Here is a 24,290-nt window from a genome sequence, read left to right on the forward strand (position 1 = left end):
TGCACCTATGGTCCCAGCTACTTGCAAGGATGAGGCAGTGAGCCGTGATCCCACCACTGCACTTCAGCCTGAGCAACAAAGACCCTGTTTCCAAAAAAAAAAAAAAAAACCAGCTACCATGCAGAAAACCAAATGTTTATTGCAGCCCACCTGGAGCTTCAGAGCCATAGAACTAGAGCTGAATGGCACCTTAGAGGTCACTGCATTCGGTGGTTCGGGAACTGAGACCTAGAGTTGCTGCCAAGCTTGCTCGAGCTTCCACAGCAATGTATGGCAGAATCGAGAACCTGGCATCCCCTGGCAAGTCTGGCTTTGATGTGATGTTGGTCTGAGGTAGACGGTGACATCCAGAACCTTGGCTTCACCCACACATTCAAGTAACCCAAGGACCACAGGGGCCAGCATCCTGGTGGGAGGGTATGAGAGGGAACTACAGCAAATAGCCAATTGGCACTTTAAGTCCCCGCAATGACTGGGAAGCAGGGATTCCTCATCCAGGACAAGCCTGAAGCAGGCTGGCAGAGCTGCCCCCCTTTCAGTGGTGCCCGGTCTCCTGGCACCTGCCCCTTTTCCCCTCTCCCCTGAAGACCAAAGAAACTGAGGCGGTAGGTTTTATCACTTCCTTTTGGGGAACAGGCTTCAGGCTGTGCAGATGGTATAAAGCTCCAATTATGCATGCCATATGTACACTGGCGTGCCTTGTAGGGTAAGTGTGCATGGCATAAACACAGCATCAAAACATGCCACAAGCCCTTGAGGCTCACAAGCGCACAGGTGAAGGCATGATGCCCACCCACGTCCCTGCATCTGCCAACACAGAGTGTCTTGTGCTGGGCTGCCTGAGGTGCTGTCCTTGCCTGTCATCCTCCTTTTCTCTTGGAGCCTCAGGTCCCAGCCTGGGATGGTTTCCACTGCGTGCCTGGGCCTCCAGGGCACCTCCATGCCGATGCATGCTTGCTGTGGGCGTGGAGCTTACCGTTCTCACCTGGCAGCTCCAGTTATGGCTACCAGCCTGGGGGAGAACTTCCCTTTCCAAAGTTAGATAACAGGCTGGGCTCTCTGTCAGAGGATTGGCGCAACAGCTCCACGTGCTGCAGCTGGCGCAGGGCCAGGCCCGCCCTGCCAAGCAGCGGCAAGGGAAGGCCTGGCTGCAGCCGGAGCTGGCAGGTGGCCGAGCCGGGGGTGGACGAGCGGGCTGGGACTGGTGCTGGCCATTGGCTGCCTCAAGGCTCCCACCCCGCCTGCCTCCCTAGCCTGCGGCTTTGGCCGGCCCCTGCCTCTCCAGCTGCCTCTGAACTCCCTGGAGCAAGCACCTCCTGCTGGGCTGTGTGAGCTGCGACTGGTTCTCAGTGGCCCCTGCCATGGACATGCCTGAGGTCCTCAAGTCCCTGCTGGAGCACTCTCTGCCTTGGCCAGAGAAGAGAACAGGTAGGAGCACAGGTGACCTGCACTGACTGGCTGCCCAGGTACTCGAGGGGGCGAGGGGGCAGCCACAGGCACAGTGGCAGGACAGGCATCTCCAAGCCAGGGAGGGTCTCAGCAGTGGCGTGCCCTTGGTCTCAGGGTGCAGAGTGCGGAGAGGGGTTCGAGGAGGCATGTGTCACACTGGCTCTGGGACTAGAGTCTCCTAGGCCTGCTGGATTTGGGGAAGCCATGGCCAGTGTGTGGCCACTGACAGGTGCTGTGCTCATGTGGGACCAGGACAGGACAGGGGGCCCTATTGAAAGAATCTGGCTGGATGCTGACTGCTTTTGAAGCTCCCTCCCCCTGTACGCTGGGGGTGGCAGAGGAGCGGCAGGGACTGTGGATTTGGGCAGCAGGAGCCTGGGTCTGAAGCAGAGGCTTTCCTTGGTGCGCCTGCTGCAGCTCCCGCTTGCCGGAGGGCTGAACTCATGGATGGGATGGAAGCTGTTATGTAACAGGACCACAAGGCTCGAAGCCCTGCGTTCCTAGGATACCACAGGCAAAACAAGCGCGAGGGAGGAGAGAGGAGGGCGTGGACCGAGGGGCAGACCTGGTGGCCAGCACCAGGTGTCTCCCAAGTCCTGCCTGGGAACCCCGTGGCCAGATTAGTTTGGGGAAGAATACTGATAAATCTCTCTCCAGATCTCTTCTGTTCCCAGAAGTCAGGGGTCACCCCCAGGTCCCCAGGGCTCCAACTCCTCCTTGCCTTTAGAGGGGCCCAGCTGGCCTTTGCTGCCTGAGTCTGACTTGGGCACCTGGGGTGTCCTCTCAGGGGACCTTTCTCAGGCCTCCCTCTCATCCTGCTGTGCCAGCACCTACTACCTAACATCACCAGGTGGTCCTGGTTGTCCCTGCAGGACTTCCTTCCACAGGACGCTCTCAGCCCACTCCCAAACCAGAGCCAGGAGATAGATCCCACAGCCCCCGGCCTCCCTTCACCCCTCTGGAACCGGGTGTGGGTTTGCTTGTGCTAAACCAGGAAAGGAGGGTCAGCAGGTTCTGTTCCTAGGGAGACATCGCCCGAAGGGGGAAGGAGGTGCTGGGAGCTTAGGGCAGGGGCTCCGGAGCTCTCACATGCAACTCTGGGCTCAGGCCCCTCCGACCACACCCCATGCTGTCAAATGGTGGGACAGTCCAGGCCACCCTCTGAGATGAGTGTCACAGAAGGCGCTCCTGTGGCCTCCTAGCACTGGGGACACCAGTTGCTCACCACGAGAAGCCCACCTCCTCAGCGAAGCCCTCTGCAACTCAGCCCGAGGGATCTGCCCCCATTTAGAGTCCACACCCACAAACAAGCCACAGCTGACTTTTTTGGCATCTCTGCGTGGCCTGTGTGGGTGGGCAGAGCTGAACACATTTCCAAAAGCTAAGGTAGAGGGTCCCCTCCTTGGTCCAAGAACCCAGGAAGGGTGGTGCAGCCCCTCCTGGCTCCCCTGAGGTGTCCCAGGATGCCCCCCAGCACACACATGAAGGGTGAGGCTGCCAGCGGGGCAGGGAGGACTCTCAGGGGCGACTCGGGGCACTGCTCCTCAGATGAGGATAACAAGGCCTTTGAAGTGTGGCAGCAGCTGCCGGTCTCTGGCTCCCAGCTGGTCTGCAGAGCCCTGCAATAGCCGAAAAGTCCTCCTCCCTCACTGTGGATGAGCGTCCCCCTCCCTCACTGTGGATGAGCGAGTCAGGGCCTGGCACATAGGGGACCGCCCAAGGTTTCAGGCAGAGTTTTGCTGATCACTGGCAAGCTGTGGCCGAGAATTAGTCCAGCATGGCTGGGCAGGTCCAAGGGGTGTGGGCCAGTCTTGGGTCACCTCCTGTCACTTCATGTGGCATCTCACTGAGAGTGAGAAGCATGAGGTCCCACAGGACCGACAGATGCCTGCAGCCAACTGCTAGATAAAATGAGGGGAAGAGGGTTGAAGAGGCACAGGAGTCACAATGACCGCAGCACATTACTGCCCCCTAATCTGCAATCAGTTTCCCAAAGCTGCCCGAATCTCCAGACCAGTTATAAACAGAAATGTCTACCTGAAAAGCAACAGACCTTGTTGAAAAGAGAGTATATCCACCACACAGAATGATTACAGAATTACTTGCCATCAGGGACCATGTACTTAAGTAGTTGTTGAAGTGGCTTCTCTTCCATGTGCCACTGCTCTGACTTTGGATGTGAATGGGAGAAAGACAACAGAGGCCAGGTACTCCAGAAAACAGGGATGCCCTCAGGCCCGCATGCCCTTGCTTTGGTGGACTTCCTGCTGCTCCTGTCCAGTGGAAGGGGGCAGTTATCTCTTTGGAGGACTGTTTACAAACTCCCCATTTTCTCTTCTTTCTCCTGCCCAATGGCTGTGCTTCAGTACACATTTAGGTCACGTGCAGAGCGTATCTCACCTCCAGCGGGAGGGAAGTGTACAGGAAAGCCGTGCAGAGTGTGAGAAACTCCAGGTGTGCTCTCCCCATGCTCTCCGCTCCGTGCAGCCTCTCACTCCACTTTCTTTTACTTTCTCTTTCTTTTTTTTTTGAGACAGTCTTGCTCTATCGCCAGGCTGGAGTGCAGTGGCGCGATCTCAGCTCACTGCAACCTCTGCCTCCAGGGTTCAAGCAATTCTGCCTCAGCTGCCCGAGTAGCTGGGACTACAGGCGCCCGCCACCACGCCAGGCTAATTTTTGTATTTTTAGTAGAGACGGGGTTTCACCATGTTGGCCAGGATAGTCTTTATCTCTTGACCTCGTGATCCGCCCGCCTCGGCCTCCCAAAGTGCTGGGATTACAGGTGTAAGCCACTGCGCCTGGCATTTTTTTTTTTTTTTGAGACAAGTGTCTCATTCTGTTGCCCAGGCTGGAGTGCAGTGGTGCAATGTCAGCTCACTGCAACCTCCACCTCCCGTGTTCAAGCAATTCTCCTGCCTCAGTCTCCTGAGTAGCTAGGATTACAGGCACCTGCCACCATGCCCGGCTGATTTTCGTATTTTTAGTAGAGACAGGTTTCACCATGTTGGCCAGGCTGGTCTCGAACTTCTGACCTCCAGTGATCCAGCTGCCTCAGCCTCCCAAAGTGCTGGGATTACAGGCGTGAGCCACTGCACCCGGCCTCATTCCGTTTTCTAGTTCAATGACGCCCCTTGAAACCCAGACTTGGGGTCCCTCTCCCTCATGCTGCCCCTGGGCCTCCCAGCCCAGCCCGTGTAGACCTTGCCTCTTTCCTGTCCCTGGATAAACAGACTTTCTCCACCAGAGCTGACCAGCTCCCAGACTCCCTTGGCTTCCAGCGACAATGGCTGCTTGGTGGCCTTAGCTCTAGGCCATGAGTTCAAACAATTTCCCTTTTGGCAGAGAAATCCATTTCCAGCAAAAGGGTGGGTCTGTAGCCAAGCCCTGACTCAGTTTCCCTTCTATGTCCCTGGGCCCTAAATCCTGAAAACCACTCTTCCTGTCTTCACTCCCACCGTTTCCCAAGGATCCTTTTCCAAGAGTTGATTCTGTTCCAGACTGCTCACTCCAGCTCTCACATCTTTCTCTTCCAGCTTCCGGAAAGACACTGTGTCTCTAAATCATATGATTAGCATTTTATACCCTATCCTTCCCTCTCCCATGGGGCCTTGGCCATGCTTAGAGACACCTCCTCCCATTTTCTTGCTATCTCCGGTCACTCAGGCCTCCGTTTCAGGGAGTTGTGAAGCCGGAACATACACCTCAAAGGCTGAACAAGGCCTTTGCTTTGGGCTAGGCAGGCGGCATCCCCATGCAGGGGCACTCCTGATCTAGAATCCTTTCTAGGCAAGGCAGTGTGGCCCTGGGAAGAGAGCAGGGGCTTATGATCAGAGTCAGGACACGAATCCTAATTCTACAACCCACTGGTTGGGACTTGCCCCCCCTCTCTCTCCATCTCCAGACTTTAAAAAGCGGAAAATAATATCTGTGCCATGAGCTTGTTGCCAAGATTAAGTGAGTTATCCCATGTGAAAGTGTCTGCAAACCATGAGATGCAGTGCTGGTTTTTCTGTGAAAGGCAAACAGCAGCATGGCCTGGCGTCGTGCGTCTTCCACCTACATCCCATTTGCAACCTGACCCTCATTCCCTTCTTTCCACCTTCCTTTGAAGAACTGGATGTTACAAGTTGGTGTGTACACACACACACACGGCTGTCTCCTTGGAAACACATGCTGAGGCTCCTAGAGGCATGGTGCCATCTGCCCTGCACCCAATGGGACAGCCCCATTTCATAACAGGCAGGATCTCAGCAGGACTTGCTAGGGCAGAGGCAGGGTTGCAGGAGGGGGCCTTGGTGTCATCCTCTTGGTGGATTGAGGGAAATGAGCGGAGAGGGTGGACTCGGTGCAGCCTGGGCTCTCCTGAGCTTGGCCTGAGTAAAGGGCCCTGCGTTTGCCTCCATGCACAGCCTGGGAACCACAGCAAAACTGAGAAATCGAGGAGTTTGCTTTCAGGGATGAGGATGGGGAGAGGGCCTTCCACGTGCTGGATATGCTAGCTCATTTAATCCTTACTGCCTCTTTCTAAATGGTATATTTCCCCTGTTATTCTGGTGAGAAGATGAACTCAGAGGCACTGGCTGCCCTCAGGGCCAGTCTCTTCTTCCTTCCCACCCTAGGCGCCCAGAGCCTTCTTCTCTAACTGCCTCCCACCCCACCCCTTCAGAGAAATGTGAGAAACTCATTCTTACCAAGCAGGCATTGACAGCATGTCGAGGAGTGATCCTTCCAGATGGCTAGGCTGCTGCAGGACGGGCTCCTGACTTGACAGCCACTGTCTCCTGAGCGTGTGCCAGGACTGTATTGTGTGCTGCTATGTCACTATCTGTGCAATGGCTCTGCAAGGAAGGTATGATCATCCACTCTACGAATAAGGACATCGACACTCAGAGAGAGGAAAGGCCACACAGTTGTTGAAGGATTCAAACCCAGTTCCTCCTGACACCAGGCTCGTGTCTACCCATAGGGTGGGTACCCATGGTTCCATGGGTACCATGTCTCAGGCGGTAGCTCTTTGTCACCCAGCCACTCATCACGTGCTTCCAGAGCATTTGCTATGCTTGGGGAGCCCGGGGTGAATGAAATCAACTCTACTCTTGCTCCCCTGGTGTTTGGATTCTAGAGGGGTGACACAATCTGCTGTGTTTAGGCAGGAGGCGGTGGTGGTCAGGACCAGCCTCTCCCAGGGAGAGGCATTTGAACTGAGGCCTGGAGGCCTGGAGGGTGAGGAAGAGCCAGCTATCCGAGGAACTTTCAGGCTGTGGGAAGAGCACCTGCAAAGGCTCTTCCTGGGACAGGAAAGAAAACGGGTCTGAGGAATAAAAGGCCACCATGGCTGCAAAAAGAAAGCAAGGGGGAGAGAGGTACAAGGTGAGGCTGGAGAGACCCGAAGGGCGAGCACCTGCAGAGCCTTGACAGTCATAAAGAGGAGTGACGCTCTCATCTCCCTGTCTGTAAGGACCCCCCACACTCACTATTCTTGGGGAAGTGGCTGGTCGGGAGAAATGAGGTATCCCCAGAACAACCCAAGCAGGAAATACAGTAGAGTTAACTTTGACCAAGCACATGCTATAGGCCAGGTGGGGTCCTAGCACTGTGCCTGAATGGACTCCTTTACTTCGGACACCGAGGTACAGAGAGGTTCAACAACTTGTCCAAGGTCACCAAGAAATACAGTTAACCCTTCAATACCATGGGGATTAGGAATGCTGCCCCGCCATGCAGTAGAAAATCCACATGTAATTTCTGACTCCCCAAAAGCTTAACCACTAATAGCTTATTGTTGATGGGATGCCTTATAGATAACATCAACAGTCGATGAACATATATTTTGTATGCTATATGTATTATATACTGTATTTTTCTTTCTTTTTTAGACAGAGTCTCACTCTGTCGCCCAGGCTGGAGTGCAGTGGCATGATCTAGGCTCACTGCAACCTCCACCTCCCAGGTTCAAGCGATTCTCCTGCCTCAACCTCCCGAGTAGCTGGAATTACAGGCGCCCACCACCACGCCCGGATAATTTTTATGTTTTCAGTAGAGACGGGGTTTCATCATCTTGGCCAGTCTGGTCTTGAACTCCTGACCTCGTGATCCACCTGCCTTGGCCTCCCAAAGTGCTGGGATTACAGTCGTGAGTCACCACGCCCGGCCTGTTTTTTTTTTGTTTTTTTTTTTTTTTTTTTGGAGAAGGAGTCTCCTTCACCCAGGCTGGAGTGCAATGGTGTGGCCTCGGCTCACTGCAACCTCTGCCTCCAGGGTTCAAGCAATTCTCCTGTCTCAGTCTCCTGAGTAGCTGAGACTCCAGGCGCATGCCACCACACCCGGCTAATTTTTGTATTTTTAGTAAAGATAGGGTTTCACTATGTTGTCCAGGCTGGTCTGGAACTCCAGACCTTGTCATCTGCCTGCCTCAGCCTCCCAAAGAGCTGGGATTGCAGGCATGAGCCACCGCGCCCAGCCTAGATACTGTATTCTTACAACAAAGTAAGCTAGAGAAAAGAAAATGTTATTAAGAAAATCATGGCTGGGCGCAGTGGCTCACGCCTGTAATCCCAGCACTTTGGGAGGCTGAAGTGGGAGGAGTGCTTGAGCCCAGGAGTTTGAGACCAGCCTGAGCAACATAGTGAGACCCTGTCTCCACAAAAAGAATTAAAAATTAGCTAGGCAAGCCAGGCGTGGTGGCTCACGCCTGTAATCCCAGCACTTTGGGAGGCTGAGGCGGGTGGATCACGAGGTCAGATCGAGACCATCCTAGCTAACATGGTGAAACCCCGTCTCTACTGAAAATACAAAAAAAATTAGCCGAGCGTGGTGGCAGGCACCTGTAGTCCCAGCTACTCGGGAGGCTGAGGCAGGAGAATGGCGTGAACCCGGGAGGCAGAGCTTGCAGTGAGCCAAGATCGTGCCACTGCACTCCAGCCTGGGCAACTGAGCAAGACTCCGTCTCAAAGAAAAAAAAGCAAAAAAAAATTAGCCAGGCAAGGTAGTGCACACCTGAAATCCGAGATGCTCTGGAGGCTGGGGCAGGAGGATTGCTTGAGACCAGCAGTTCAAGGCTGCAGTGACCTATGACAGCACCACTGCACTCCAGCCTGGGGGACAGAGCAAAACTGTCTCAAAAAAAAAAAAAAAAAAAGAAAAGAAAATCATAACAGAATCTTAACTAAGTTGAAGTGGATCATTGTAAAGGTCTTCAGCCTTGTCTCCATATTGAGTAAGCTGAGGAAGAGGAGGAGGTGGAGGAAGAAGAGGGGTTGATCTTGTTGTTTCAGGGGTAGCAGAAGTTGGAGGGGAGGCAGGAGAGGCAGGCAAACTTAGTGTAACTTTTGTTGAAAAAAATCCACATGTAAGTAGACTCATGCAGTCCAAACCCCTATTGTTCAAGGGCCGACTAAAGTGGAAGCAGGAGTCAGCCCCAAGGGGTCTGGCTCCAGAGCGCCACCTCTGTCCCCCCCAGCACGGCTTTGACTGCAGAAACCGTGGCTATCCGGTAGTGGCTTCTGAGACATCACACAGGGCAGAGGTGAGGGCTTCTCTCTGGAAAGGGCACTCTTGGGGGAGCTCTTCATTTGCAGACCAAGCCCTGGTAGCAGACAGAATGCAAGACTAACAGGAAACTAGCACTTTTGAGTACTGATGAGGAGGGCAAGAATCAGTAAAAAGCCTCCACCCACCACTTCTCCCCTGGAACACAGAGACCAAGGAGGGTACAAACCACAGAGCCCAGGCACAGGTATGTGGGCTAAAAAGCAGAGCTGCTGGCAAGGCTTGTGTGGGCAGACTTGCCCAAGGATGGCTCATGTTTGCTGTTCCAGGTTCAATTGTGAATCAAACACGATGCCTGTTATTCGATGTTATTAATGCTCCAAATGCATATCCTTTAGTTCTGAAAGGTTTGGTTAACTGTCCTACTAGCACCAAAAACAAAGCAAGCCAACAAATATTTACTGATGGGGTGGAGATTTTTTCAAAAAAGAGAAAAAAGTATATTTTTACTGAGTTATTACCCTGAACAAAGCATCGTGCCCTCCTGCATTTGATTTGCGCAAAAGACACAGATAACCGGGCTTTCTTAGAGCTCAGTAGAAGCAGCCTTATCAACCTCCTGCTCTCACACGTCCCAGGCCCATGTCCCATTTTCAGTAAGCCAGAAAACAGAGTGGGACTGTTCTACTAGGCACCGAATATATGGCCAAAGAGATCATTATAGGGTATCTGGCCAAAGGCTCCTGTGTTGGAGTTTTAGCTCCTCTAAACTTCAAGTTTAAGTAAAAATAATCCAAATTGGCAAAATGGCTTAATGAAAATCACTTGTTCCGCATATGCTCAACTGAATGAAGTTTTTGTTCTGTTTTTGTTTTTTGTTGTTGTTGTTGAGATGGAGTCTTGCTCTGTGGCCCAGGCTAAAGTGCAGTGGCGCAACCTCGGCTCACTGCAACTTCCGCCTCCCGGGTTCAAGTGATTCTCCTGTCTCAGCCTCCAGAGTAGCTGGGATTACAGGTGCCTGCCACCATGCCCGGCTAATTTTCACAGAGATGGGGTTTTGCCACGTTGGCCAGGCTGGCCTTAAGTGAGCCACCCGCCTCGGCCTCCCAAAGTGCTGGGATTACAGGCTTGAGCCATCATGCCAGGCCTGAACAAAGTTTTTAACTTGGGCTAGTTAGCAGGTTTCTGGAACAGTCATGACTAGAATGTACGGCCAGTCGTCCAGCTTTGGAAAATGGACATTTCACATCCAATCTTGTCTGTAGCTTAGACTCTAAACCCACCCTCAGGCCCACAGCCTTGTCCTCACACCCAGAATAATTCTACTCCTGACCCAACACAGCTTGAACGGAAGGGGAAGGGTGGGTACCCACCCACTCCACACTGTACACCACGTCAGGCAGGCACTTGGCATTGCACATCATAGGTCATCCTCACAACCATCCTGTGAGGCGGGCGTATCCGTTTCCAAGGGGAAAATAACTGAGGCTTAGACAGGAGAAGTCGCTTGCCCATGGCCACATGGCTGGGTCAGCAACTGAGGAAGGCCTCCCCACAAAGTCACTGCTGCCCCAGGACCCATGCTTCCCTAAAGAAACCAGTGTGGTTTTGTTTCTTGTTTTTTGGAGACAGGGTCTCTCTCTGTCACCCAGGCTGGAGAGCAGTGTGGCACAATCACAGCTCACTGCAGCCTTGATCTCCTGGGCTCAAGCAATCATCCCACCTCAGCCTCCTGAGTAGCTGGGGCTACAGGCGCACCACCACACTCAGCTATTTTTTTTTTCTTTGAAAAAACAGAACGCTTCACGAATTTGCATGTCATCCTTGCACAGGGGACATGCGAATCTTCTCTGTACCGTTCCAATTTTAGTATTTGTGCTGCTGAGGCGAGCACATCAGGCTAATTGTTTACTGTTTGTAGAGATGAGGTCTCACTATGTTGCCCAGGCTGGGCCGCTGTTCCACGCCATACCTTTATTTTTCTCTCTCTCTTTTTTCCCCCTGAAAAGCCTCTCTAATCTCTCAGCCTTTAAAGTCTTAATCGTGTAATAACATGTTCTTCTTATGGGGTTTATTTCTTTGTCGGGCTCACAAACTATGGAAATTAGCTAACTACTTCTCCCAACATTTATTCCTCCACTAAGACGGGGCAAGGTCACACCATTATTCCCACTTTAGTGATAGGAGACAGAGGTAGAGAGAGGCTGCTGTGGTGGAGACTGAAGAGGAGAACATAACGGCTCCCACCTCCAGGATGGCACTGTTTAATGCTGTAAACTGATGTAGCTAACCTCTCACGGCTGGCAATTAAGCACGATAGAGAACGTGTTTGCAATGCTCCTGCAGTATTTGTGACACATCATTTATCCTCTGGTTATCCAGGGGAAAAAACTCTCTCTGGGGAGTGTCAGTACATGAACACCAAGTTCTGGAGGCTTAACCTGCTGGTCTCACTTCTCACCAGCGTCACTTGCCTGTTGGGGTAGCTGCTCCAGGCTGGGAGATGAGTGGAGTAGGCATTATTCATTTTGGATAACTACAGCTAAAAAAAGAAAATCTAAATCTTTACTTCCTCTTACTACCTCCCATCTTTCTCATAAACACGTGTTAGAATCTTCCACTGTTATCATTAATCATCCTCTAATACTTTGAGAATGGGTTTTTCTTCCCAGCAATAATGTCGTATTAGCTATGAGACTATATAGATATGATTCTAAGCCATCAAGTCTCCTCATGGCCAAACCAGCAGGTTTTTTAAAAAGCTTCCTATATTTTTTTTTTTTTTTTTTTTTTGAGACAGAGTCTCATTCTGTCCCCCAGGCTGGAGTACAGTGGCACAATCTTGGCTCACTGCAACCTCCGCCTCCCATGTTCAAGCGATTCTCCTGCCTCAGCCTCCCGAGTAGCTGGGATTACAGGCACCCGCCACCACGCCCAGCTGATTTTTGCTTCTTTTTTTTTTTTTTTTGAGACGGAGTCTCGCTCCGTCGCCCAGGCTGGAGTGCAGTGGCCTGATCTCGGCTCACTGCAAGCTCCGCCTCCCGGGTTCACGCCATTCTCCTGCTTCAACCTCCCGAGTAGCTGGGACTACAGGTGCCCACCACCACGCCCAGCTAATTTTTTGTATTTTTTAGTAGAGACGGGGTTTCACTGTGTCAGCCAGGATGGTCTCGATCTCCTGATCTTGTGATCCTCCCGCCTCGGTCTCCCAAAGTGCTGGGATTACAGGCGTGAGCCACTGTGCCTGGCTATATTCTTAATAGAGACAGGGTTTCACCACATTGGCCAGGCTGGTCTTGAACTCCTGACCTCAGGTGATCCGCCTGCCTCGGCCTCCCAAAGTGTTGGGATTACATGGGTGAGCCACCACGCCCGGCCCCTGTATAGGTTTAATCAGTTTCCTTGGAATGTCCTTTGTCTAGGTTAGCTTCCCCTAAAGATGTTGAAGTTTCGTCACACACAGAATTCTCACTAACAATTCTACAACACAACAAATTTTCTGTACACGATTAACTATTTTCACTAAGAGAGTGACACAGGCACCCCAGTAACCTCTGGGATAATGGATATGCCAACCGGTGTTAGTAAAATTATGAAAACTACATTTGTTGAAGGTTTGCAACTGTGTGCCTATGCAAATTGGCTCACAGAAACCCCGTAAGGCAGGCCAGGCGTGGTGGCTCACGCCTGTAATCCCAGCACTTTGGGAGACCTAGGCGGGTGGATCACCTGAGGTCAGGAGTTCGTAGACCAGCCTGGCCAATGTGGTGAAACCCCGTCTCTACTAAAAATACAAAAAATTAGGCGGGCACGGTGGCTGGCGCCTGTAGTTCCAGCTACTCCAGAGGCTGAGGCAGGAGAATGGCGGGAACCCGGGAGGCAGCCCTTGCAGTGAACCGAGATCCCACCATTTGCACTCCAGCCTGGGCGACAGAGTGAGACTCCGTCTCGGAAAAAGGAAAAAAAAAAAATTAGCCATACATGGTGGTGCACACCTGTAATCCCAGCTACTCAGGAGGCTGAGGCAGGAGAATCGCTTGAACTCAGGAGGCAGAGGTTGCAGTGAGCCAAGATTCCGCCATTGCACTCCAGCCTGGGCAACAAGGGAGAAACTGCGTCTCAAAAAAAACAAAAACAAAACAAAACAAAAAACAAAACACCATAAGGTAGAGCCTACCCTAACTCCATTTGGCATAAAAGGAAAAGAAGCCGGGCGCGGTCGCTCACCCCTGGAATCCCAGCACTTTGGGATGCCAAGGCGGGTGGATCACCTGAAGTCAGGAGTTCGAGACCAGCCTGACCAACATGGAGAAACCCCGTCTCTACCAAAAATACAAAATTAACCCCGTCTCTACTAAAAATACAAAATTAGCCGGGTGTAGTGACGCATGCCTGTAATCCCAACTATTCAGGAGGCTGAGGCAGGAGAATCGCTTGAACCTGGGAGGTGGAGGTTGCAGTGAGCCGAGATCACGCCATTGCACTCCAGCCTGGGCAACAACAGCAAAACTCCGTCTCAAAAAAAAAAAAAAAAAAAAAAAAGAAAGAAAGAAAAGAAAAGAAAAAGAAAAAGAAAAGGAGGCCTGAAAAGGTAAAGCAATCGAGGGATCAGATTCAGAAAATGACTGAGGTTCAATTAGAGTGGCAGTGAGAGCTTGAATTTTGGAATCAGACCCATCATCTTGTCTCTACCACCACCCAAAGTCCTTCAAATCTCTTGCTTTCCAGGCCTGGTCAGCTACCCAACTTCTTTTTCCTCCTCACCCCCCCGCAAAATTATTTTTATTTATTTATTTTTTTGAGATAGAGTCTCCCTCTGTCGCCCAGGCTTGACTGCAGTGGCGCGATCTCGGCTCCCTGCAACCCCCACCTCCCAGGTTCAAACGATTCTCGTGCCTCAGCTTCCCCAGTAGCTGGAATTATAGGCGCCAGCCACCATGCCCGTCTAATTATTTCTGTACTTACAGTAGTGTCGGAGCTTCGCCCTGTTGGCCAGGCTGGTCTCGAACTCCTGACCTCAGGAGATCCGCCATCTCGGCCTCCCAAAGTGCCGGGATTACAGGCGTGAGTCACCAAGCCCAGCCCCAGCAAAATTCTGATTGCATCAGCTTGATAACTTTTAGCTGGCTGTGGGTGTTTGGATCATGCATCTACCCCTGAACCAAGGACTATCACTATACCACCCCCCCCCAACCCCTCCTGCTAGAAGGGCTGGGCCACTGTAGGGATGCTGGATAAACAAGCCAAGCTCTCCGCCTTCCGGGAGTTAAGCGGGGAGTCTAATGTTGCCTGGGTTTGCAGCGGAGTCTGATCTGTACTATAGAGAGGTACAAAGTTCTGAGCGCTGTTCAGGAGCAGCTTTACATTTGTGTACCGCTCCACATATTACATTTTTACAGATTTCTGCGGAACTCCCAGGGAGGCTTTATATTTTAAGAGACGAGGTGGTTCTCCCACAAAATGTGGCATCCGTACCTGGTGTCAAGGAGGTTTTTGTTTTCTAGGTAAAAGAAGGGAGAGTCCTAGAAAGGAAAAGAATTTCACATCTGTTTGGGACTGTAGAGATTCTCTAGCCCAACCTCTTAATTTTATGGCCGAGGAAACAAGCTCCAGTGAAGCAACCGGACTTTCCCAAGGTCATAAGCTAGTAAGTGGGAGGGCGGAAACATGTACTCGGGCCCTGGCTCAGGACAGAGCCTCAGGAATGCTCCCTCCACGCTAGTGTTTATCTGGATGCGTGGGCAACCCGACACCTCGCTCTAGGGCGGCCAAGCCTGCTCAGGCCATCTCTACGACTCGGCAGGTCGCGGTCCCCGGCCCTGCCCTCAGGCGACCTTTGGGTCGCGTGGGAGCAGAAGTGCGGGCTAGGCTCTCCGTCCCTGTCCCGCGACCCTGGGCACAGTCCCCAGAACAAAAAGACCCATACCTCCCTTCCCCTCCCGCCCCGCCGCAGCCCCGCACGTGCGGCGCCTCGTGCACCGCCCCGGGCCCCGCCCCCGCCCTCCATTGGCTGTTCCCGCGCCTTCCTCCTCTGCCCCCTCCCCCCGCGACCAGACTCGGCTGCGGCTCCACGTGACCCGTGGGGGGCGGCCACGCCGCGCGAGCAGGAGCTCGGATAGGTCCCCTTGGCCGGCCTGGCCGCTCCGAGCTCCGCCCCTCTTCGGTGGCGCGTCGGGAAGAGGGAGAGGCTGCGGTGGTTGGGGAGGGCAGGGGTTATGAAGAGGGCGGTGAAGGGGGAACACTGGTAGGAGGGAAGGGACCGCGCCGAGGAAGGCCCACGACAAAGACTCCAGCAGGCGCCAATCAGGGGACACAGGGGCGGCGGGGCGGGGCCTCCGCGAGGGTCCTCACCTGGCCCCGCACGTGTCTATCTTATCCCGGCTGCCCGACCAGTCAGGGCCCGAGGATCTGCGCCTGCCTCTCTCGCAGGCTGGACCAATCCAGAGCCACGATCCGGGGAAGCTAGCCTGGCCTCATGAATAATTAATGTGCCAGAGCCGGTCCGCAGGCGGGGTAGCGATGGAGGGAGGCGGGGGCGCCGTTGGGCGCCTGCGCAGTAGCTGCCCGTGTCGGCAGCTGCAGCGGGTCGCACGGCTCCGGCCCATCTCGGGGGGCGGGCGGGGGAGGCTAGGCGCGCGAGCCGAGTCCGGGGCACGATGTCCGACGCGGGCGGCGGAAAGAAGCCGCCTGTGGACCCGCAGGCAGGACCCGGTCCGGGGCCGGGGCGCGCAGCTGGGGAAAGGGGCCTGTCGGGGTCCTTCCCCCTGGTCCTGAAGAAGCTGATGGAGAACCCCCCGCGCGAGGCGCGCCTCGGTGAGGGCGGGGGGGTGGTCCGCGCGGGGCTGGGGGCGGGACTTATGCAGGGGCGGGGCCTCGTGGGGGCGGGGCCGGGGAGGCTGCGGGTTGGGGAGCAGTGGTCCCGCGGAGGGGGATGGGGCCGGGATGACCAGGAGCCTGGAGGACGAGGCCGGGGGGCTGGGGACAGAGGGTCAGGGGCGAGCTGAGACGCGGGTCTGGCGGGAGTGGGTGGAGGGGGGGTTTTGAGGAGGCGGAAGGGGATCGGGAGCAGTCACTTAAATGACGTTCCAGGGCCCCTCCCCCGGGGCCACCTGCATCGGAGTCACTCGGGATGCCTGTTTAAAATGCCGGTTCCTGCGCCCCACCCAATCTGCAGTCACCGGGACAGGGGTCTTGCATTTTAAGGAGCACCCCACCGCACCCCCATTATTTTCCAAGTACACCAAAGTTTAGGAAGCGCAGGTGTAGGGTAGCGTACCGTCATCGTACATGGCCTTACCCCTCCCGGGGGGACCTGGCTTCCTCCCTGGGTGTGAGTAGCCCCAGCTACTAGGTCCACGCGGGAGCCTTTCTGTTGAGGGGCTTCTGCTGAGCGGGTAGGGGGGTGGGGTGTGGGCGAGGAGTGCGGGGCGCCTTGGGAGGGGAGTTTTGGGCCAAGCAGGGAAACGATGAGGGTCAGATGAGTCCACTGAGGCCCTTCGCCTGGTTGGTTGGGGCTGACCCAGACTGTGGGGCCACGGCGGCAGGACTGAGCTTCATCTTTTTGCCTAGGCCACGAACGTCCCTGAGGCGTATGTGGAAAGCAGGTCTGGCCTTGTTTTTCGCCATGGGAGATGGGGTGCAGGGAGCAGCAGGAGGGCCGCCTTTGGTGGGGTTGTGGGTGCACTGAGGTATACTTTGAGTGTGAGACCTTTGCATTTCCAAGAGCCATCAGTAATTCAGGGTTTGGGAATGGGATAGGCCTTCGAGAGTTGTCTGGCCCGGGGAATGGATTTTCCTTTTTAAAATGCCATTTCTCTTCCTTTCCTGGGTGTGTTCTGAGGCTCCCATCCCTGTGGCTGTCACTGTTGAGTTATAAATAGCTTCAGTACATCAGGTGAGGCCAGCCTCTCTCCTCCTGCTTTGGGACCTCATGTGCACAAACCCTTTTGTTTGTTTTTGAGACGATGCTTTGTTCCAAATCTGGGGCTGAGACAAGCTGCAGGGACAGGTGTACACATCTGACAGTTTCTTGTTTGAAATCACCAGGTAATAACCATCCATAACAAGAATTCTACCCAATATTCATAGAGTGCTCACAAAGCCGCTGACATCATCTTATTTCATTAACAGTCCTAGAGGGTATTCTCCCCACTTCCCAGATGAGGAAAATTGAGGCTCAGGGAGGTGAGGGTGCTTCCTCAAGGTCACACAGCTAGACCTGTGACTCTCAGTTTGGTGCTCTTTCTGCTGTATCACGCTGGCCCCCCCTGTTGCATGACCTGAGTGATGGATTAGTCCTTTATCTCTTAAAATTTAAAATTCCACCTTACAAAAACACTGATTTAAAGTATCCTTCATTGCTTAGGCCAGGCAAAACCTGGAACTTATTGTTGCCTGTCTTTCACTATGGCTGCTTTTCTATCTCCTGCCTTCTCCTGCCTCCTTTGATGCCAAATGACCCCACCCGACATCGGTCACAGTCATTTCTGAACAGAGTGAGGAGTCCAGATCTCAGGGGAGGAGAGCAGGAAGGCCATCTGGCCCACCCAGCCCACCAAGGCTTGACTTTCTTACTTCCCAGTTGGTTTTAAACCAAAGCCTGGTATAGAAAGCAGTTGCAGGAATTCAGATTAATTTGTATTAGAAAGCCATGACCAAGTTGTTTGTCAAAACCTCCACCTTCTTAACTCACTGGGTGTGTTCATTTTTATTGGACCAACAAGCTGCTATTTGGTCTGGGAGTCCATGCGTGACTGGTTTATTTCCAACTTAATCATATTTGATTTCTCCTTTTCACTTATAAATCTGGAGTTCAAAATTGTCTCCCTCAATTTTGAAAACCCATCATGAGCTTGTCATGATTTTATCTCCCACTTCCCTGATTAGCCTCCCTGTCACTTTGATTTTCTCCCAACCTTGTCACATTGCTCTCTTGTCTTTTTTTAATTGCCCTCTCTTGGATATCCACATGTGTAACTTTGTGACTGAGACAACTGGGTAGAGCCAGTCCCCACTAATTGATTAGTTTTGCTTTGGATAGGAGCAGTCTTTCTTCTTCAGCTCCACCTCTCTCCTTCCTCCCAGAAAACCTGCCTTCATTCAGTCTTTTCTGCTTATTCAGGGATAAAGGTCTCTTGAAATGGTTGCTCTGAAAAGGGTCCTGAAAAGACAGCTCCAGGCCCTTTCTAATAAACCTAACCTGAATCTGTTTGCAAATCCAATATTCTACAGTTAGTATATATATTTTCCCATAGTCCACCGTCTGCCTACCGCTTGTTGGGCCCTTGAGATCTAGAAATAAATCAGTTCATACTTTCAATGAGCCCACAGTAACAATGATGCCTACAGTGTGCCAGGAACACTGTAAAGACACTTTTTTTTTCTTTCGAGATGGACTTTCGTTCTTATTGTCTAGGCTGGAGTGTAGTGGTACAGTCTTGTCTCATTACAAACCTCCGCCTCCAAGGTTCAAGCAATTCTCCTGCCTCAGCCTCCCAAGTAGCTGGGATTACAGGCATGTACCACTATTCCTGGCTGATTTTTTGTATTTTTAGTAGAGACGGGGTTTCACCATGTTGGTCAGACTGGTCTCAAACTCCTGACCTCAGGTGATTCGCCAGCCTCGGACTCCCAAACTGCTAGGATTACAGGCGTGAGCCACTGTGCATGGCTGTAAAGACACTTTCAAATGTTATCTCTGGCCAGGCGCTGTGGCTCACGCCTGTAATCCCAGCACTTTGGGAGGCCAAGGTGGGTGGATCACCTGAGATCGGAAGTTCGAGACCAGCCTGACCAACATGGAGAAACCCCGTCTCTACTAAAACAAAATTAGCCGGGCATGGTAGCGCATGCCTGTAATCTCAGCTACTTGGGAGGCTGAGGCAGGAGAATCGCTTGAACACAGGAGGCCAAGGTTGTGGTGAGCTGAGACTGCGCCATTGCACTCCAGCCTGGGCAACGAGAGCGAAACTCCTTCTCAGAAAAAAAAAAAAAAAAGTTATTTCTAATCTTCACCAAAGAAACAGCTTTATCCTTATGTACAGTGGAGGATACCAAGGCTCAGAGAGGTTAAGTAACATGGCTAAGGTCACACATCAAACAGCAAGTGGCAAAAATGGGACTCCTCCCTGGGCTGGGTTGCTGTGGAGAAGCATAACTGGAGGGAACAGGACAGGGGAACACAAAAGTTCTTGGCCTGAAGATCTCAGCCCTTTCTAAGCTAAGGTATCAGGAAAGGTCAGAGACTCCATTTCCCTCCTTGTAGTCTCTCTCCTGCAGATGCTGATCCTACAGCCTATTCTGTTTTTGTTTTTGTTTTTTTCTGACGGAGTTTCGCTCTTTGTGGCCCAGACTTGGGGTACAATGGCATGATCTTGGCTCACTGCAACCTCTGCCTGTCAGGCTCAAGTGATTCTCCTCTCTCAGCCTCCCGAGTAGCTGGGATTACAGGTGCCCGCCACCACGCCCAACTAATTTTTGTATTTTTAGTAGAGACAGGGTTTCACCATGTTGGCCAGGCTGGTCTCAAACTCCTGACCTCAGGTGATCCGCCCGCCTCAGCCTCCCAAAGTGCTGGGATTACAGGCGTGAGCCACCACCCCCAGCACCTGGCTAATTTTTGTATTTTTAGAAGAGATGGGGTTTCACCACGTTGGCCCGGCTGGTCTCAAACTCCTGACCTCAGGGGATCCACTCGCCTGGGCCTCCCAAAGTACTGGGATTGCAATCCTGACCCACCGCAGCTGACCAGTGCTACAGGCTATTCTGAATTAACCCTGTGGCTGGGTGCAGTGGCTCACGCCTGTAATCCTATCACTTTGGGAGGCCGAGGCAGGTGGATCACCTGAGGTCAGAAGTTCGAGACCAGCCTGGCCAACATGGTGAAACCCCCGTCTCTACTAAATACCAAAAAAATTAATCAGGCATGGTGCCACATGTCTATAATTTCATCTACTTGGGAGGCTGAGGCAGGAGAATCGCTTGAACCAGGGAGGTGGAGGTTGCAGTGAGCCTAGATTGTGCCATTGCACTCCAGCCTGGGCAACAGAGTGAAACTCCATCTCAAAAAAAAAATAAAACAGGCTGAGCGTGGTGGCTCATGCCTGTAATCCCAGTACTTTGGGAGGCTGAGGCAGGTGGATCACCTGAGGTCAAGAGTTTGAGACCAGCCTGGCCAACATGTTGAAACTCCATCTCTACTAAAAATACAAAAAATTAGCTGGTCGTGGTGGCAGGCTCCTGTAATCCCAGCTTACTGGGGAGGCTGAGACAGGAGAATTGCTTGAACCCAGGAAGCAGAGGTTGCAGTGAGCCAAGATTGCGCCATTGTAAACCAGCCTAAGCAACAAGAGTGAAACCGTCTCAAATAAATAAATAAAATAAAATAAAACAGGCCAGGCACAGTGGCTCATGCCTGTAATCCCAGCACTTTGGCGGGTGGATCATCTGAGCTCAGGAGTTCGAGACCAGCCTGGCCAACATGGTAAAACCCCATCTCTACTAAAAATACAAAAAATAGCTGGGCATGGTGGCGCGTGCGTGTAATCCCAGCTACTCAGGAGTCTGAGGCACGAGAATCGCTTGAACCCAGGAGGTAGAGGTTGCAGCGAGCCGAAATTGGGTCACTGCACTCCAGCCTGGGCGACGAGCAAAATACTGTCTCAAAATAATAAAAAATTAAATTAAATTAAATATTGAGTTAACCCTATGACTGCTTAAGGTCTCAGAGCATGTGGTGAGCCTTCTGGGAAGGCCAGGCATGGATGAGGATAGGATGCCATGTCTAAAGGAAAACAGCCGGGCCCGGTTCAAGTGCGAGATTGAACTGGAGAATAGAGTGGGTTCTTGAAATGCATGGGTTGGAATCGGGGCTCTGAGAAAGATGGGCCAGGCCTGTGAGGCTCACTGCCCACTTCCTGGGATCGAGTTACTCTCCTGTGTGGTATTTCATCACAGATTTTGTTTCTGCAGATAAGGAAAAGGGGAAGGAAAAGCTGGAGGAGGACGAGGCTGCAGCCGCCAGCACCATGGCTGTCTCAGCCTCCCTCATGCCACCCATCTGGGACAAGACCATCCCATATGATGGTGAATCTTTCCACCTGGAGTACATGGACCTGGACGAGTTCCTGCTGGAGAATGGCATCCCCGCCAGCCCCACCCACCTGGCCCACAACCTGCTGCTGCCTGTAGCAGAGCTAGAAGGGAAGGAGTCTGCCAGCTCTTCCACAGCATCCCCACCATCCTCCTCCACTGCCATCTTTCAGCCCTCCGAAACCGTGTCCAGCACAGGTTGGTGAAAGGCCATCGAGCAGGGCCACCTGTCCCATCCAGGGAAGTCCATTTCCCACCGAGGGCTGCTTGTGTCCATGTACCCAGTGAGTCCCTTCTCTGAGGGGAGGTCCTGGTGGGGTTGCAGTGTGGAGAAACTCTTCACTCCCCACCCTTCCACACAGTTCCCCGAGGCTGGAGATAAAAATAGTGGTCATGTCACTAGCAGTTGGAACCTTTCTGTTGGTTGCTGTGCTGCAAACAGTCAGGACGGACCTTCCAGGCCAAAGCATTACAGGATAGAAATCCCATTCTGCATTTCCTCAATGCTGCTCTTTTTTTTTTTTTTTTTTGATAAGGGGTCTCGCTCTGTTGCCCAGGCTGGAGTGCAGTAGAGCAATCTCGGCTCACTGCCACCTCCACCTCCTGGGTTCAAGCACTTCTCTGCCTCAGCCTCCTGAGTAGCTGGCATTACAGGCACCAGCCACCACGACTGGCTAATTTTGTATTTTTTAGTAGAGACAGGGTTTCCCCATGTTGGCCAGGCTGGTCTCAAACTCCTAATTTCTGGTGATCCGCCCGCCTCAGCCTCCCAAAGTGCCGGGATTACAGGCGTAAGCTACCACGCACAGCCTTAATTTTTGTATTTTTAGTAGAGACGGGGTTTTGCCATATTTGTCAGGCTGGTCTTGGCTCACTGCAACCTCCATCTCCCGGATTGAAGCGATTTTTATTTTTAGTAGAGATGGGGTTTTGCCATATTTGTCAGGTTGGTCTTGAACTCCTGACCTCAGGTGATCGACCCACCTTGGCCTCCCAAAGTGGGAAATGCTTTCTTTGTGCCAGGGCATAAGCAGTATTCAAGTGCTACCTCCATTACCTACTGGCCTGGGCAACAGAGTGAGACGCCATCTCAAAAAAAAAAAAAAAAAGCATTCCCACCAACTGGCCAGGACAAACATCATCTTCAGAGTCTGTCCTTACTCCTCCTCCTTTTACATTTTATCTCTGGGGGTTTGTTTTCATGCCCCTTGGACACGAACCTACCAAAGGAGACGTGGCTCCTGTTTCAGGGGTTCTACAAAGCTTTCTGCAGGCTCCGAGGCATACAGGCTGATAGCTCCTGCCAGTCGGTATGTCACCCCAGGAATCCACACCCAATAAGTTCTCATACTCTATTTTTTTTTTCTTTTTATTATGGAATTTTTTTCAAACAAAATACAAAAGTAAGAGACGACTATAATGAACCTCTATGTAGCCATCACCCAGCTTCAACAATTCTCAACTCAGAAGCAGTTATTTTCAATCAAATTATAAATATTTCAATATGTATCTAAAATATAAGGGTTCTTTTAAAAAGACATAACGAAAATACTAGTTTTACATCTAAAGTTGACAATAAATCCATCAACATTCAGATTTCCAAAGTTGTCTCATAAACGGTATTTTACAGGCCGGGCGCAGTGGCTCATGTCTGTAATCCCAGCACTTTGGGAGGCCGAGGTGGGCGGATCACGAGGTCAGGAGATCGAGACCATCCTGGTTAACACGGTGAAACCCCATCTCTACTAAAAAGTACAAAAAATTAGCCGGGCATGGTGGCGGGTGCCTATAGTGCCAACTACTCAGCAGGCTGAGGCAGGAGAATGGCATGAACCCAGGAGGCAGAGCTTGCAGTGAGCCGAGATTGCACCACTGCACTCCAGCCTGGGCGACAGAGCAAGACTCCGTCTCAAAAAAAAAAAAAAAAAAGAAAAAAAAAAGATCGAGACCATCCTGGCCAACATGGTGAAACCTCTGCTCTACTAAAAATACAAAAATTAGCTGGGTGTGGTGGTGTGTATCTGTAATACCAGCTACTCGGGAGGCTGAGGCAAGAAAATCGCTTGAACCCAGGAGGCGGAGGTTGCAGTGAGCCGAGATGGCGCCACTGCACTCCAGCCTGGTGACAGAGCGAGACTGCATCTCAAAATAAATAAATAAAAGTTTTTTGTTTTTTTTTTTTTTTTAGAGTCAGGGTATCACTATGTTGCCCTGGCTGGTTTCAAATTCATGGTCTCAAACAGTCCTCCCACCTGGGCCTCCCAAAGTGTTGGTTGAGATTACAGGCATGAGCCACTACCCCCAGCCGCTTTGTTAAGTTTCATTGCTGAATAGTAGTCAATTGTACTAACATACCACAGCTTATCCATTTAACCGTTGAAGGACATTCTGATTTTGGTTATGAATAATGCTGCCACGAACATTCATGTGCATGTCTTTTTTTTTTCTTTGAGACGGAGTCTTGCTTTTGTCGCCCAGGCTGGAGTGCAGTGGCGGGGTCTCAGCTCACTGCAACCTCCGCCTCCTGGGTTTAAGCGATTCTCCTGCCTCAGCCTCCCAGTTAGCTGGTATTACAGGCATGTGCCACCACTCCTGGCTTATTTTTGTAGAGATGGGGTTTCGCTGTGTTGGCCAGGTTGGTCTCAAACTCCTGACCTCAGGTGATCCACCTGCCTCGCCTCCCAAAGTTCTGGGATTACAAGTGTGAGCCACTGTGCCTGGCCCATCTGCATGTCTTTTGGTAAATATATATATGCGTTTCTTTTGGGCATTTGCTTAGGAAGAGAATGGCTAGGTCATTGGACATGCATATGTTCAGCTTGTGTAGACCCTGCCAAATAGTGTACAAAGTTATATCCATTTGTACTCCCACCAGCAGGGCATTGGAGTTCCAATGTCAGCCTTTGATTTTTAATTTTGACATCTTTTGTAATGGTGGACCTATGAGAGAATTATATTTCAGGCAAGTTACCAACAGATCTATTCCCTTTCCCTCTTCTTCCAGCAAAGTCATTTTAAGGTCTCATTGTCATCTTTTTTTTTTTTTTTTTTTTTTGAGATGGAGTCTCGCTCTGTCGCCCAGACTGGAATGCAGTGGTGCGATCTCGGCTCACTGCAACCTCCGCCTCCCAGGTTCAAGTGATTCTCCCGCCTCAGCCTCCTGAGTAGCTGGGAATACAGGCGCCCACCACCACACCTGGCTAATTTTTGTATTTTCAGTAGAGACAGGGTTTCACCATGTTGGCCAGGCTGGTCTCGAACTC

General features: G+C 52.0%; 2 protein-coding genes and 1 non-coding gene across 4 annotated transcripts in view; 2 read left to right on the forward strand and 1 right to left on the reverse strand.

The window, feature by feature from the left end:
* Positions 1-1,263: 1,263 nt before the first annotated feature.
* TEF (TEF transcription factor, PAR bZIP family member) overlaps positions 1,264-24,290 on the forward strand; it is a 32,208-nt gene continuing 9,181 nt past the window's right edge. Inside the window, exons 1-2 of one of the 2 annotated variants that reach the window (XM_054469923.2) lie at positions 1,264-1,428; positions 20,908-21,225. In XM_054469923.2, coding sequence (XP_054325898.1) covers positions 1,362-1,428; positions 20,908-21,225 — 385 coding nt within the window. In that variant the 5' untranslated portion in view covers positions 1,264-1,361. Of the gene's footprint in view, positions 1,429-15,093; positions 15,751-20,907; positions 21,226-24,290 lie in introns of those variants that run through there. The other variant, XM_054469922.2, reaches the window with a different exon arrangement.
* LOC129023303 (uncharacterized) lies at positions 3,691-4,261 on the forward strand. Its single transcript, XM_054469924.2, is given in 2 exon segments — positions 3,691-3,879; positions 3,881-4,261. Coding segments are annotated over 2 exon segments (546 nt in total). The 3' UTR covers positions 4,238-4,261.
* Positions 10,725-10,831, reverse strand: LOC129023739 (U6 spliceosomal RNA). Its single transcript, XR_008496887.1, has one exon. It is a non-coding gene; the product is annotated as a U6 spliceosomal RNA (small nuclear RNA).

This window comes from Pongo pygmaeus, chromosome 23 (genome assembly GCF_028885625.2).
Source record: "Pongo pygmaeus isolate AG05252 chromosome 23, NHGRI_mPonPyg2-v2.0_pri, whole genome shotgun sequence".
In the NCBI taxonomy this organism is placed as follows: domain Eukaryota; kingdom Metazoa; phylum Chordata; class Mammalia; order Primates; family Hominidae; genus Pongo; species Pongo pygmaeus.